Genomic DNA, 16,206 nt, shown 5'->3' with positions numbered 1-16,206 from the left:
ATTGCTTGGCAACAGACAGCGCAGGGAAGAGTATAATGGAGAACTGGTGAAGGAGCTTTCCTCCTGCAGTGGAGTGAAACAGGCTAGACGACGACCAAATTTTGTTCAAGTTGCTAACTCTTGAAGTTTGAACATTACGCTATGTTATATAACAGTTACAACCTTCCCTTGGTTAACAAAGTGGCAGAGTCTTAATTTAAACCTTGATGGTTTAAGACTTATAAAGTGCTGGTATCAGCCACAGCGCTGATTATATTGTTCATTTTTGTTGTGATTAATTTATAATGATTTGTTTACGATAGTCAGGTATGCAGAGCCTTGGTTTATGAGACCCAGCATTTTGTAAGGGTTTACAGGTGCTGCGGCACGTTCTGCAGTCAACAATGTCGGAATACATGGCGGGGGGAGGCAAACCTCTACTCTTAAAGTGTTTGGGTAAACAGTTCAGGGGTGAGAGTCATTACTAACGAAAAAGTCTGAAACTTGGATGCAAATTCAAAGGTATGTTGAAATGATGCCATTTCTACCGTTTGGTAACCCCTGGGGTTATAGATTCCAAGAAGCCTTTGGAAACGGTATCCAAAGCACCAGAGAAGTAGACCAATGAGCAGGATTTCTTTATTTGTGGAAACAATTATTGTCTGATTTTCTTCACCAGGCCGACAAAACCAAGTCTGACCTCAGCCAAAAGTCTGATCCCTGACAGTTTCAACATAACGGTGGTAGAAAGCTTCCTTTAAAATATTATTTTTGTTGAGAAATGAGTAAAACAATTTCACAACAAGTTTTTGTTTCAGAGAGACAAAAATTAATGTACGCATACGTATACTAGATTTACACAACTCTCTTGAAAACCTTGCCCTGTGATTTTCACTTGTTGTCTCAAAACTTGACGACTATTAAAGCTCAAACTTCTGCAGGTACCGGTAAATTATATTACATACATCTTCATTCACAGTGAGTAGGGACTCAAGTCACGGCACAAAACTGATCTACAAAAACCCTTTAACAATAAAAGTACCAAGCTTTTGTTCTGTGCATTACACAACACTTTGGATCAATGGCTTTACGTCCTTCACAGAATGAAGCAATGATGGTTAAGTGTCTAACTTAAGTAAACAAGTGTCAAGACTGGGACTCAAACCCTCTCTCTGCAAAATCAGAACAACCAGAGCTCGAGTCCTGTGCACTTGACCATAAATGTTTGGTAAAAAATGGGAAGGTAGTGCATTCTGCTCTACCAGCCAGGCTCCTAGTGGCCGATACCCAAGCCTACATCCTTACTGACTACGAAGGAGGTAACCCTTTTATAACTCCAGGAGTAGGTGGGCAAACAAGCCCTATGACAGTTGATTTGGACCGAAAGCCCAAATCAGTTAAGTGTGGCCCTCCCCTTAAAGTGAACATCACGCCATCACACCTTGTGATGTTAGGCGATAAACCATTAAAAACCCACCTCAAAACGAAAAAAGGAACCACAAAGATCCTAATGTAGCAAAGTATTCCACGAAACACATGGCTCCCATTATCAAATGAATCTGTACTTATCCAATTACTTTGTCCCAGTAGACATGGGTTCATCTTAACCCAAGTCTCCCTTCCTTAACACAGTGTTCTCCCTTAACAGGGTTTAATTGTAGATGTACACAATAAAACTAACATCTGAAAATTTCATTTCAAAAGGTGGTCATGTTTTGAGATATCCGCAGCGAATATGTCCAAGCAGGAAAAATAATCCCTAACAGCACTTGGGTCATCTTAACCCAAGTCTCCCTTTCTTAACACAGTGTTCTCCCTTAATAGTGTTTAAAATGTAGATGTACACAATATAACTAATATCTGAACATTTTATTTCAAAAGGTGGTCATGTTTTTGATATACCTGCAGGGAATATGTCCACGCAGGAAGAATAATCCCTAATATGAGTATACAATAAATTAAAAAAATGTTGGCGAAAAAACTTATCTTTTTACAAACCACATCACTTCAAAGTGAATTTTTATACCTCTGTACAAATTGTGAAGTTTGATTGGTTGAGAACAAATCATGTGACGCGCAACAAAAACGCATGTTACATGGCTCGATGGGGCCGGGTAACATGAAAAGTGATGTACACCGGTGTACATCACCTTGATCGTTCCCAGCGTTGGTCGATTTCCAGCGCTGTACGAAACAACCGCGGGTTCGAGGGAATTGTTTCTTGTTCGTCTGCTTATTAAACAATGAATAGTCCGTCGTAATAATGTTTGAAGATGACAACATAACTTCGAGAAGAGGAATAACAATTTTACAAAGGTATAACAAAACAATTGTTGCACGCTGTGACTGGGATCCATTGGTTTTGTACACCCTCGAGGGGAAATGGCACCCTCGGCTTCGCCTCGGGTCCCATTTCCCCCCTCGGGTGTACAGAATGCCATGGACCCCATCACAGCGTGCAACAATTGTATAATGTTTCTGAAAATGCTTTATACTATCGAAAGCTGCTGTTGTAGGCTTCTTACTAAAAAAAAATTATTGACACTAATTTTAAGAGTGATAACCAAACATATACCTTCCCTTAAAGAAGATCCACCAAAAAAGAGATCAAAAACAAAAAAAACTAAACTCGGGAACAATCCTTAGAAATGAAAGCCCTGAACACAAATTAATTTCATCAGGTGTAGTTTCCTGTTGCTCTCCCAAACTATACTCAATTTTCCAAGAGCCACCTGGGCCCAACTTCATAGCGCTGCTTGACAGTAAGCAAATATTCATGCTAACTATACCAGAGAAATTTGCTCAAGCATAATTCACAGGTTAGCAATTAAAGTAAGTGATTCAACACGGATTTGCTATGTTCTGTCTTTCATTTCCATACAGTAAGCACCGGTAGGTTAGCATGCCTTTGCGTGTGCTAACGGTTATCAGCGCTGCAAAATGAAAACTTGCGCAGTAAGCACAAAATCTACCCTTAAGCAGCTGTATGACTTTTGGAACTACTTGCTAAATACATGGCTTGGTGAGCACAGATTTCCGCAGTTAGCAGTGAAATTGGACCCTGCTCACTTTAATATGCCTAATCATGGATAATTTGTTTAACCTTTTCATCACAATCTAATGGCTAAGAAAGATCTCACAATCTAATGGCTAAGAAAGATCTCGCAATCTAATGGCTGAGAAAGGATCTTACCTGCATTAAGTTCTCCTCCTCACATAATGTCTTTTCCATTTTCCTGTAGAGGTTGTCAAGACCTCTCCTCACCTGAAACCAATTAATATTAATCAAAGTTTGATCAAGACGAATGACTAAGAGGTTTGCGGTCCGATTCATGTGATCATCTGTTTTTGAGTAGCGTTGGTTCTGAAAAGAACCATTAAAGGGTTTTAATACCTTTTGTAGATGACACAAATTCCTTCCTACCGTGCATGAAGATGTATGTAATATAATTTACCTAAAGAAGTTTCAGCTTCATTAGTCTTCAAGTTTTTGAGAAAAAAAGTGAAATCACACAACATTGTTTCCAGGAGTCGCGTGAATCTGTTGTGCATGCTAAAAATATTTCTGTCTCACTGAGACTAGAATTTGTGAAATTGTTTTACTAATTTCTCAAACTCTACAGCAACCCATCAAGTAATATTTAAAGGGAAGCTTCAAACATCTTAATCTTTAAACTGTGTAAGTTTAATGTAAATTTGAAAATGTTTGTGTTTTGTGTCGTATAAAAACTAACCAACCACTATAAGCAGCTCTAGTGGCTTTTATTGTACTTTTGTTCATAATTTGGCCTATAATAATTCAGCGTCGGCAAAACTCTAAACAAAGATGAAGACGAAATTTGAAAAAGGCCTTTTCCCTCGATCCACCTTCAGAACTTTACCTCTTTCCCAGGGTATTCCCTGATGACTTTCCGTAGCTCTTGTTTATTGAATGCCATCTGGTACCCAACCTCCTCTTCCTTTACACCCTGTGATACAAGCACTTGGATACCTTCAAAGAAATTCTGCAAGAAGAAGTAACACAGATAATATTCATAAACAATAAGTGATTTAAAAAAAACATAAAACCACTTTGTTTAATCTCGCCTATGTGTAATTGGTCTATTTGTCTTGACTTTCTTGCTGTGTGTGGTTCCCCCTCCTGTGCGCCTTGAGCACCTCATTTTGGTGGATTTTGGCGCTCTATAAATATTTATTATTATTATTAGGGCATTATTAAAAGGCACTGGACAAAGTTTGTAATTACTCAAAAAATGTAGCAGCATAAAAGACCTGAAGCCTTGCTCAGGCATCTGAAGAAAAAACCCCACAAATTTGTGCAACAAGGTTTTTTTTCTGTCATTATTTTTGTACAACTTTGATAACCAATTGAGCCAAAATTTTCGCAGATTTGTAACTTCAGAGAGAGTCATTTCTAACACACCTCTCCAATGCTCATTGTCAAGTAAGTTTTTATGTTAATTTATATTTTGAGTAATTACCAAACGTGTTAAGTGCATTTGAGGTAAAAACAAATTGTATTCTTTATCCTCGATGCAAAATTTAAACCATTTCAAAAACTAACATCTAAATGATCCTAATTAATCCGACATGTAGTTGTGAAAGTTAGCTTAGAACTTTGGTATACCTGATGACTGCAGTCATTGTGTTTAGAATTTCCATTTTGAAAAAAAAAACATGTACCAAAACTGCACCTGGACTGGAAATAGTCTGGACCCTGCCACCTCAGAACTGACTATCAAGGTATGTTACTGTATGTATTCTGGGCAAATGACAAAAATGGCCGAAGCATTGTCCAAAACTTAGCAAAACACCAGTCAGACATGGTGCAAGTGACATGGAGCAAGTTCGAGTATGCACAATGGTTAACTAAAGGTTGACCATTTGCACTCGAACCCAGGCTGGTCGACCATTGGTTGACTACTGTGGTCGACCATTTGGAACCAGCCTCGAGCCCATGGTTTCTTCACTGGTCCCAACAGCATGTTCCATTCTAACATATGTAAAGCGCAGAGGGGAACCAGTGACACTAACGCAAACAAAAACGAAAGGTTGACTAGACTTCCATGAATTGTTCGAGTGAGTACGTCACTGCGCATGCGCGTTGCTAGTCTGTGGTCGACCACTAGTGGACTAAATGTGCGCACTTGAACTTGCTCATGGTACTTTGGCTGGTACCTTTCATTCGACAAGCATAATTTTATTGTGGTTATATTAGCTACTTTTAGTGTTAAAGACAGTGGACACTATTGGTAATTGTCAGTCTTCTCACTTGGTGTATCTTAACTTATGCATAAAATAACAAACCTGTGAAAATTTGAGCTCAATCGGTTGTAGAAGTCGTGAGATAATAATGAAATAAGAAAACACCCTTGTCACACGAAGTTGTGTGCTTTCTGATGCTTGATTTCGAGACCTCCAGTTCTAAACTTGGTCTCAAAATCAAATTCATGGAAAATTACATTCTTCTCGAAAACTACGTCACTTCAGAGGGAGCTGTTTCTCACAGTGTTTTATACTATAAACCTCTCCCAATTACTGGTAATAAAGAAAGGTTTTGTAATGATAATTATTTTGAGAAATTACCAAGTGTCCACTGCCTTTAAGCTGCTCTATGAAAATGGGTCAATTTCATAAAGCCTGCAAGCACAAAAAACCTTGCTAGGCACAGAAAAGTATTGCTTCGCAGAAAAAGCTTACCAGCCAAAGTTAACTTTACACTGCTGTGACTTGTGCCCCACAAAAAGTTTGCTTAGGAAAGACATTTGTTAAGCAGTTTTTTCTGCCTAACAGCTTTAGGAAATTGGGCCCAGGTCTGCTGGTCGGTCGGTATGTCTGTGTTTCTGTGTGATATCTTACATTGAGTTTGTCCATAGGTCGTCCCAGTGACACTCTGATATAGGCTTCTAGGTGGTCGTTATATTTCTGCTTGGCTTCTTTGCGTTCCGTTTCAAGGCAAGTGATTTTCAGTCTGGACAATGTAGCTGAAAAGGAAGGTGAAAAAGGTATTAAGTTTAAACCACCAGGGAAACTGACTCGACAACTCAAACCAATCTTGAAAGAAAATATTTATTTTCTTTTTTTACAAAGGCCATTTTTTAACCTTTGACCTCCAGATTTATGTTCCAGCAGCAGATTTCACAAAACTTAACTCCACTTATGCAACCTTTATTGTGCAACTTACGGGAAACTGACTAGGCAATTCATACTAATCTTGAAAGAAAATTTTTTTTTTTTTTTAATAAAGGCCATTTTTAAACCTCTGACCTCCAGATTAATGTTCCAGCAGCCGATTTCACGGAACTTTACGCAACTGTGTAAGTTCACTTGCGCAACGTTTATTGTGCAACTTACGCCATAAACTTTGCGCAAGTGGACTTACGCAGTTGCGTAAAGTTTTGTGAAATCGGCTGCAGTACTCTACCGAACATTAACTAAGCTATCTAGCCCCTATAATGGTAGTCTCCCTATTTTTTTCAGTACCCATGTTCCGGAAGTCAGAAGTTCCACTCTCCCAAATTTGTCTTAGTTTATCGAAGATTTGATTCATTGTTTAAAAAACTTGAGAATGTTTTCTACTCAGGATGTTTTCACACTTACCATGTAGATGATGAAAGTTTTCTGTTAAAAGAAAACAAAAAGCTTTGTATTAATACAAACTTGCATTTGGTTGTTTCAGTGAAAAATTTGGTAGATTAATTAATCAAGAGATGTTTAAAAAGTAAAACAACTTTATTCGCTTAAGTTATTCGCTAGGCCTGCTAATGTAAACATTATTATTTAAATCCTTATTTCTTGTATTTTTAATAATTTAATTTTTTTTGGTTTAGGCCCTATATATTATATCTAGATCTGGTGTTTGTTATGTTTTAAATTTGTATCTACTTTTGTATGCATTGTTGTATCTTTTTTATGTCGGCTATTTTTCTGTTTAATAGTATTTAGCCTATACTATTTTAATTGTTCTTGTTTTTTTGCCTTTGTAGTTTTATTGTTAGGCGCATTGAGGAACCTTTGATTCATAATGCACTTTGTAAATGCTGTTTATTTTTATTACTAAGCCTAGCAATGAAAGTTACACAAGATTAAAATAAATGCAACAAAATAATTAATGATACGAGGATTTGACCCTAGCCAAGTCATTTTCAAATGCAAAATGACAACAACAAAACACAAACACATGTACAAAAACTATTTACATAACAAATATATGCAAGTAATTTAAAATGTCACAGAGTGAGAAAACAGAATCAGAATGAAGTCAGAAGAAGAGGAAGATGAAGATAGGCAAGGACTAAGGAATCAAAGAGGAATAGTTGGAATAATATAAGGGCAGAATCAAAGGTACATAAGAGCATTAATAAATCTAAAGTAAAAGAAGAATGGTTTCAATTTCAAACGTGACCCCAGTGGGAAGAAAACCACAAAAACAGAAAGTTGTTATGCAAACAGTGAAATATTTCAGATTTGTTGGTACAATTATCAAAAAATGACAAAAACAGCGCTTATGATCATAATCAGTTACACATTAATTTCAGAGAAAAACTCATTCCTTCAAATTTAGATCGTTGAAGATTTTGTCAACACACCAAATGGACTGTCATAACCAAGCAATATAGTGCACACTCAAGATCTAGAATTCAGTCAGAGTGCGGGTTCAAATCATGATACAGATGGCAGCAATTACAAGTATTCAATCAAATAGAAAAACAGACAAGTTGTACAAAACATAATTGTTAAAACAGCAATCAATCAATCAATAGAATAAACGGTAAAGCATGCAAATTGTTGATGTAGCAATACAATTAATTGTTGCACACATACACAAATATTATTGGGATTGCAGACTTGTAATATTTACAGGTATGTTTAGTGTCTGAGTCAGGTGAAATAGGAGTTTGGAAATGGGAGGAAAGGGAATCAAAGGAGAATCAAAACACCAATCAATCAAACAATCAATAGAATAAACTGTTAAGTATGCAGAATGTTGTGTGCAGTACAATAGTATTGTTGCACACATACCCGTACACAAGTATTATTAGGATTACAGGTGGAATAGGTGGAAACACAAAGGGCAGAATCAAAGGAGAAAATGTTATACATTTGCAGTGAAGGTGACACCTGTGGGGTAAATTTACAAAAAGAGAAATATAGAACACCAAACACTCAAACTGTAGAATTCAGTCAGAGTGTGGGTTCATATCATGACACATATAATTTTCAAAGATACAGAGCAATAACAAACAATCAGTCGCATATAGAAAAAAGATAGTTGTACAAAACATCATTGTAAAAACAATCAATCAATCAATCAATCAATCAATCAATAGAATATAATGTAAAGTATGTAAATTGTTGATGAAGCAATACAATAGTAATGTTGCACACATACACAAGTATTATTAGGATTACAGGAACAGGAGTTTGGAAGTAGGAGGAAAGGGAATAGGTGGAAACACAAAGGGCAGAATCAAAGAAGAAAATGTTATAAACTTCCAGTAAATGTGACATCTGTGGGGGGGGGGGAAGGGGGGGGGCATAAAAAGATAAATACAGTACACAACACACTCAAACTCTAGAATGCAGTCAGAGTGTGGGTTCAAATCATGACACATGTTTTTCAAAGATTCAAAGCTATTACAAACATTCAATCGTACATAGAAAAGATAGCTGTACAAAACATTATTGTACACGCAACAGTCAATCAATCCAATCCATAAAATGAATGGTAAAATCCAAATATTCATAAAAGCAATATAATTGTTATCATTACACAGATATGTTCACCACATTTCAAAAACAGCAAGGCAATAGAAAATACATGGAAAGTACAAGAAAGAATGCAATACAAAAGTACAAAAGCAAGATAAAAAAATCAATCAATAGAATGAATTGTAAAGTAGGCAAAATGTTGACAAAAGCAATACAGTAGTGCTACTTTTGTTGTTATTATTGTTATCATTTCACAGATATGTTCAACACATTTCAAAAACAGCAAGGCAATAGAAAATACATGGAAAGTACAAGAAAGAATGCAATATAACAGTACAAAAGCAAGATAAATGAAACACATATGAAAACAATTGAGTAAACCTCAATTGTGTATAATTAATGTCTGGGCAGCAAGAGGAGACAGATTTAGCATACAAAATATATGTTTATGGGTAAATTTGAGAACAAAATTGGGGTGAGAAGTATCGTTCCAATGGAAGAAGGAATATAATCTCTCCATCACACCAATGGAAACCATTCATTATTTGATTTGTATAACACTCAAGTGAGTATTTTTCAATGAAGGGAAAACTAATCACCAAAGTTTAACAAGATTGTTTGCTTGCTGGAAATGGAGGCAAAAAAGCATTCAACTCTACATGTATATATTAAGGACATGCATATTAGTATCAATATCTGTTCTATTATTATTTCTATAATTCAATGTAGCTATTGTTGTAAAGTTCATCTAGGTGATTCTAATATGAAACTTTTGTTCATAATCTTGCTCTATATTTAATATAAAAAAAGTATTTCAGAAATAATTACCAAATATGACGACATCACTTGGCGTTTTCTGGTGTTCCAATGCAATCTTATGAATTGCACTGAACTGAGCAGCGATGAGCTTAGTGTAAGCTTTGTCCAAATCCCCCCGGCGATCTGATCCCTTGAAGACTGTCTCTGCCTGCTCTGCAAATTGCTGTTGGGAAACAGAAAGAGAACTCTAGAATTGCAAGGATCGTGGGTTCGAATCCCACCCGAGTAATATGCCTGTGATTATTGCTCAAGGGGACGTACTGAGTATACAGTGCTTATACACATTTGAATCCCACCCGAGTAATATGCCTGTGACATTTGTTCACGGGAAAGTACTGAGTATACAGTGCAAATGCACATCGGTGTATGGGTAAAAAAGAATAATATTCTGTATCCCTGATGCAAATTTAACATCTATTATATCATTGCGGTACCCGCTGCCAAAACATAGGATTCGAACTGCCTCTAGCTACCGGGCAACCTCGGTAGTCTAGCTGGTAAGACACTGCTCTAGAATTGCAAGGGTCGTGGGTTCCAATCCCACCCGAGTAATATGCCTGTGATATTTGTTCACGGGAAAGTACTGAGTATACAGTGCAAGCGCACATCGGTGTATGGGTAAAAAAGAATAATATTCTTTATCCCTGATGCAAATTTAACATCTATTATATAGAGGAGAACTTTTGTGAAACATGGTACTGAATGTTGTGGGATAAAGACCCAGGGGAACAGTGTGAAAGTGTACCTAGGCTTGTTGTGGCCGAAGCATAAGCAGGCACCTTAAGGCCAGAAAATGCTCTTGGAGCTGGGACGATCATGGCCCATTATCATGACTCTGCTTAACACCAAGGCAAGCGTCAAACTTCCACGCTTACTGTTTAAGTAAAGAATGCCTAGTAAGGTAGAGTACGCACGCGCACATTCCCTGCTAGCCAGTGCAATCAGTTGCAATAAGCATGGAATTCACTGCTTTCGTAATGATTAATCCCTTTCTTACTGAATTCTCTTATCCCTGAGTGCAGTAAAGTTAAAGACACTTGACTCACCTCAAACTCCTTAACAAATGAAAGGATGCCGCATTTGCTCTTCTTAGACAGCTTGGTCTCTTTGATTGATGTTGTGATGCTATCCTATAAAAACAAGTCATAGAAAACAATCAATGGACTGAACAATCTGATTTGATTTGTCGCCTTCCAGGCACAGGACACTTAGAACTATAATTGCTTCTCTCCACCCAGGGGTAAAAATGGATACCTGTGAGGGCAGAGATGGTTCTTGTGATTGATTTAGCCGAGTAGCGAATATTAATGTTGCACAGGCTGCATACTCCCCACCAGGGAGCTGAGATGGTTTAAGGAGTGATTTAAGGCCCAGTGACCAGAGGTAATAATGTGAAGCGCTTTGGGACGCCCTCCGGGTGTGAAAAGCGCTATATAAAAATGGGTTGTTATTATTGTTACTATTATTGGTGATTACTCAAAATGATTGTTGGCATAAAAACTTTCTTGGTAACGAGCATTGGAGAGCTGTTGATAGTACAGCTCTTTAAAAATAGACTAAAGAAATAGTTTCTAATCAGGCCGTGTGTACTTACAATGTACTTGTCAAAATTCCTCTTGACTTCAATCAGACAATTAGCAAGCACCATACGGAGGTAGGAGCTAGACTGCTTACTAGGAGATGCCATCACTTGATACCCGATCCGGACTAACATGTACACAGAGAAACTAAAGACAGAAATGGACACTATTGGTAACTGCTGAAAAATAGTTGTGAGCATAAAATCTTACTGAGTAACGAGCAATGGAGAGTCGTTAATAATATAAACATTGTGAGAAACGGCTCCCCCTTAAAGGGAAGGTACACATTTAATAATTGTCAAAGACCAGTCTTCTCACTTGGTGTACAAAATGTATCCCATCATGTGCATAAAATAACAAGCCTGTGAAAATTTGGGCTCAATCGGTCACCGAAGTTGCAAGAAAATGATGACAGAAAAAACACCCTTGTTGGACGAATTTGTGTGCTTCCAGATAGGAATAAAAGACTTCTAGCATTACTTCAGAGGGAGTCGCTTCCCACAATGTTTTATACTACCAACAACTCTCCAATGCTCATTACCAAGTAAGTTTTTAAGTTAATATTTGTTTTGAGTAATAACCAAACGTGTACCTTCCCTTTAAGTAATAAAGTTTTTCTTTAAAGGTAATTTCTCACTCAAATATTAAAAGACTTAAGGCCTGAAGCCCTTTATTATGCATCTAAAAGCACACAAATTGGTGCGACAAGGGTGTTTTTCCTTTGATTATTCTCATGCAACTTTGATGACCAACTGTTTCAAAATTGTCACAGATTTGTTATTTTATTATTATGTTTGGATACACCAAATGAGAATACTGGTCTCTGACAATAGCCACATGTTTGGATTGGTTATAATGACAAATAAGGATTGGTCTTGCAAAAGATTGGGTGAAAATTTGTCAATAGTGAATTTATCGTAAATTTTATTGGCAAACTTATGTTAGCAAAAACATTGAAGGGGTCTACACCATAGATATAGAATAATAACACCTACATGTAGATCGGCCGGGCGTACATACGCGGGGTTCTGGCATGGGGGCAGCCATTAGCCTATCTCCAACGTTCATCTTCTACCAGCACCTGACTTAGTAGCGCGTCCACAGTGGTTTAAGGCCTATCTCCCATGTTCATTTCCTGTGCAATACCACCAGCACATGACTTTTTAGCGCATCCATGGACAAATAGAAATGTTTGTGTACGGCTTATTGGGCGTATGTACGCGAGCCCGATCTAGTTATTATATTCTATACCTACAGTCTACACTCACAAGTTATCCATTCTTTCAGCAAATGAGATGAAGTTCTTGAGCTCTGGCTCCAGTGACTGGAAGAGGTCGGACATCACTGCCCTACGAAGACAATACATACATGTACAAAGGAAATTTGTAAAAACTTTCATAAACCAACTCTGAATGAATGTTTGTGCTGTGCGCATAAGCGCACCTTACTCAAGCTCTAGTGTTTCTGTTCTGCGGAGTGTGGGTTTGACTCCCGGGCATGACACTTGTGTCCCTAAACAAGACACTTAACTTTTAACTCCTCTCCACACAGGGTTAAATGGGTACCTGGGAGGGCAGAGATGGTTCTTGTAATTGATACAGCTTTAGTAGCACGGAATTGTGACCCGGTCTGTGAAAATGAGTCAGATGTAGGCAATTTCAAGAATTGAGTTTATATGCATGGCTGGAAAGAACACATCAGCAGTGGTAATTTGGTATATGTCTAAGCTTTGAGGTGTATAGCGTTGTTGAGTTACTCCCATTTGAAATTAAACATAATCCACTTACCTCATATCACTGTTTGGTAATACGGTCGTCTTCTTATCTCTACAGGGTTTTAAAAACATAACAATCATTGCAATTACTACAAAAAAATAAAACTCTTTTTTTAAAGATCAGAATTGAGGAAAAACTATGTACATGTAGGATCAAACCTATACTATCATTAACCCTCCTACTGTACGACCTTTCAACAGACCCCATGCATAACAGCAACGAGGTCAAAGGAAGACCTATGGGCTTAGTGTTATGCGTGGTGCAGCTAGCATGGAGCAAGTCTGAGTGCGTACCCCATGGTTATCCACTGACTAGCAACATACATGCGAAGTGTACTCACTCGAATGCCTCCATTGGAAGTCTCATCAACCACGGGTCTGGCATTTCACTGCCTTCCCCCATTTAAATACAGTGTCACTGGTTCCCTTCTTTGCTTTACATTTGGTTAGTAAGAACCAAGGCTACCAGGACCAGAAAAGAAACCATGGTCCTGAGTGTGTTACTAAAACTAACAATGAGTTTTTACCGGTAAACAAGGTTATTTCAGCCAGCGGCTGCCAACCATCAACATTAAAGCCATTGGACACTTTGGTACAGAAAAAAAAAAAAGTCAACAGATTAACAAATTTACAGAAGGTAATGGTTTACATAATGTAATAATGAAAGACTTCTCTTGAAATAATATTCCATGAAATGCTTTACGTTTTGAGTAAACATTAAAACAGTATCAATTTGTGGTATCGAGAATTATTTTAAACACATGTCATGAACCTGTCATGAATATGTCATGACACGGTGAAACGTGCAGAAACAAGGGTGGGTTTTCCTGTTATTTTCTCCCGACTTTGATGATCGATTGAGCCTAAATTTTAACAAGTTTGTTATTTTATATATAAGTTGTGATACACGAAGTGTGGACTGTGGAGAATACTATTTACCGAAAGTGTCCGATGGCTTTAAACCAAAATAATTTTTTTTGCATTTTTTTGTATAATATTTATAGTTTTTTGCTAAAACACTAAGTGTGTACCTTTTGTCCAGGTTTAGTTTGTTCTTAGAGAACTGTCTTTCTATACTCTACTACAACGGAGTAGATTTATCGGATTGTTCGGGAGATTTCCCAGTTCGGAAAAGAACTGTCCTGCTTTTCAACTTCTACCTGGGCGCAAGGTAAAGAAAATAGGCTGGGACTACTACTTTAGCTTATTGGATCGTTATTAACTACACTGCTGCAGAGTGAGTTCTCAAACATATTGATACCTCACCAAGCAATGCCTGAAAGCCTATTATTTTAACAATAATAATAATTTTAACATATAAATAATATATAATAAATAATTTTAACAATAATAATAAAAAGACTTACTCTTTCTTATGTCTCCCCAGCATTCCTACTTCTACTGTAGCCATCAGTTCCTCCATGACAAAGTCCTGTAATCATCCAATCACATCAACAATTTAATATTTTCTCACAAAAAAAACCCAAAACATCTTAAAGCACAACAGAAAAGCAGTAATTTTTTTTGCGATTTCAGAAAACGAATGCATGCATTAATTCCCTGCGTCTTTTTACCCACTCCATTCCAATAATCAAGTTCTACTTATCAAAGAAGATAAAGGGGATTTTAGCGTTTGTGTGGTATTGTTTTGTGTCCACCATATCTCAAAATGGCTCATGAGATTTGGCCCAAAAAATTTTATTTACAAGGAATTAATGCAAGCACTCATTATTTTACTTCCAGCCAGCGCTTTTTTTTCTACCGTGTTGAGCTTGTCTCTACTTAAAAATGGTTCATACTTCCTGCAAATGCGAAGTGCAATTTTTGTGTCACAGTGCTGTCAGAGCAAAATGTTTTGCAGAAATTTAACACAGTCCAACTTTTGCGAACTACTCGTTGTGAATTTGTAATGTCAAAAATTGCATTGTATTCGCATTCACAGGCCTTTTAGATTTTATTTGTCATAGCTGCGCCAAGAGCCACTCGCTTTCAAAATACTTACCATCAGTTTCAACATCATTTTAATATGAGGACGTTTAGGACACCAGATGGCCGCAGACCTACCACGTAAATCCATCATTCTCGACAATGTGCGCATGCTCGGAACTATTTTAACAATGAAAATTCATCTGGTAAGTCTGCTGCCACCTTATGTTCCAAAGTCTCCCATTGACATTCAAATAGAAAAGTAACAGTTTTAATAAGTTATCAGGAAATATGTAGAGGACAAACCTAGGACACCGAGGTAATTCAAAATAAAGTTAAAGGAACACATTGCCCTTGAATCAGACAGGTCTATAAAAAGCGTTTGTAACCGTTCGTTATAAAATGATCCACAGACATTTGCCTCGAAATTGCGTGGTTTTCCTTTTAACTAACGAACTAACACGGTCGGCCATTTATGGGAGTCAACAATTTGACTCCCATAAATGCCCGACCGTGTTAGCCGACGAGGTAGAAGGAAAACTGAGCAGTTTCAAAGGCATGTTTGTGTGGCTCATTGCATTCTACTTTTTTATCTTTCTACCCATATGCATTGTACAACAAACAGTTACAAATGCTTTTCAAAGACCAACTCGACCGATCCAAGGCAACGTGTTCCTTTAAGTGCACTTGTTAATTGAAAAAATTGATGAATATATCCCGAGATTGACTTCTCGTACAAGCCAAGAGAAGTAAAAAAATAAATAGATAAAGATGTCAAAATAAGTTATTGGTAGTACCTCGTTTACTGTTGTCAGCTCTTACTGAATGCCTACTGTTTCCAAACGATTGAAGGATATCTTTTTTTCATGATTTTGGAACAATAATATTTCTTTCTTTCCTTAATAGTTTCCCCTCAAATTTAACTTTTGAAACAGTAGACATACAATTGTGCTACAGTGATAAAAGCAATATTTGAAAGCATACTCAACATGCCCCGTGCAGACTCACTACTAAGTTCATGCAAATGACTATAAAACCATGCTATACAAACAAAAACCACGCTGTTAGTGCAAAACCACCACCACAAGCAGCATATCTACCTCACACAACGTGCATTTAAATACATTTATAGCACCCTATTTCTCCCACCCTTTTGCGATTGCCCAATTTCATGGCTCTGCTCGCCGTGAGCAAAGTATCTGCGCTAACTGAAATAGGGAATTCCAGGCTAATGTATAGCTAGCCCATTTTTTTTATTGTGCATATAAAATGTGCTTTCTTCACATTACTGGGCTGGTGCAGAAATTCAGCGCTTGCACAGTAAGCGGAGAATGATGATTGTAAGCGCAGAAGTTAACGGTAAGCAGAGCCATAAACTTGGGCCCTGATCTTCATTGGATTGCTTTAGACTAAGTA

At 37.3% G+C, this 16,206-nt stretch overlaps 1 protein-coding gene across 2 annotated transcripts in view; it reads right to left on the bottom strand.

Annotated features, from left to right (window-relative positions):
• LOC139935930 (exocyst complex component 1-like) overlaps nt 1-16,206 on the bottom strand; it is a 50,692-nt gene that overhangs the window by 11,365 nt on the left and 23,121 nt on the right. For both annotated transcript variants that reach the window (XM_071930570.1, XM_071930572.1), the window contains 10 exons: nt 14,232-14,296; nt 12,878-12,916; nt 12,359-12,439; nt 11,105-11,237; nt 10,557-10,640; nt 9,520-9,673; nt 6,580-6,600; nt 5,839-5,963; nt 3,861-3,983; nt 3,173-3,244 (listed from right to left, as the gene is read on the bottom strand). In XM_071930570.1, coding sequence (XP_071786671.1) covers nt 3,173-3,244; nt 3,861-3,983; nt 5,839-5,963; nt 6,580-6,600; nt 9,520-9,673; nt 10,557-10,640; nt 11,105-11,237; nt 12,359-12,439; nt 12,878-12,916; nt 14,232-14,296 — 897 coding nt within the window. The remainder of the gene's footprint in view (nt 1-3,172; nt 3,245-3,860; nt 3,984-5,838; nt 5,964-6,579; nt 6,601-9,519; nt 9,674-10,556; nt 10,641-11,104; nt 11,238-12,358; nt 12,440-12,877; nt 12,917-14,231; nt 14,297-16,206) is intronic.

Source organism: Asterias amurensis, chromosome 4, assembly GCF_032118995.1.
Source record: "Asterias amurensis chromosome 4, ASM3211899v1".
NCBI classification, from domain to species: domain Eukaryota; kingdom Metazoa; phylum Echinodermata; class Asteroidea; order Forcipulatida; family Asteriidae; genus Asterias; species Asterias amurensis.
The sequence above is the reverse complement of the archived record's forward strand: the minus strand, read 5'-3'. Positions and strand labels throughout refer to the sequence as shown.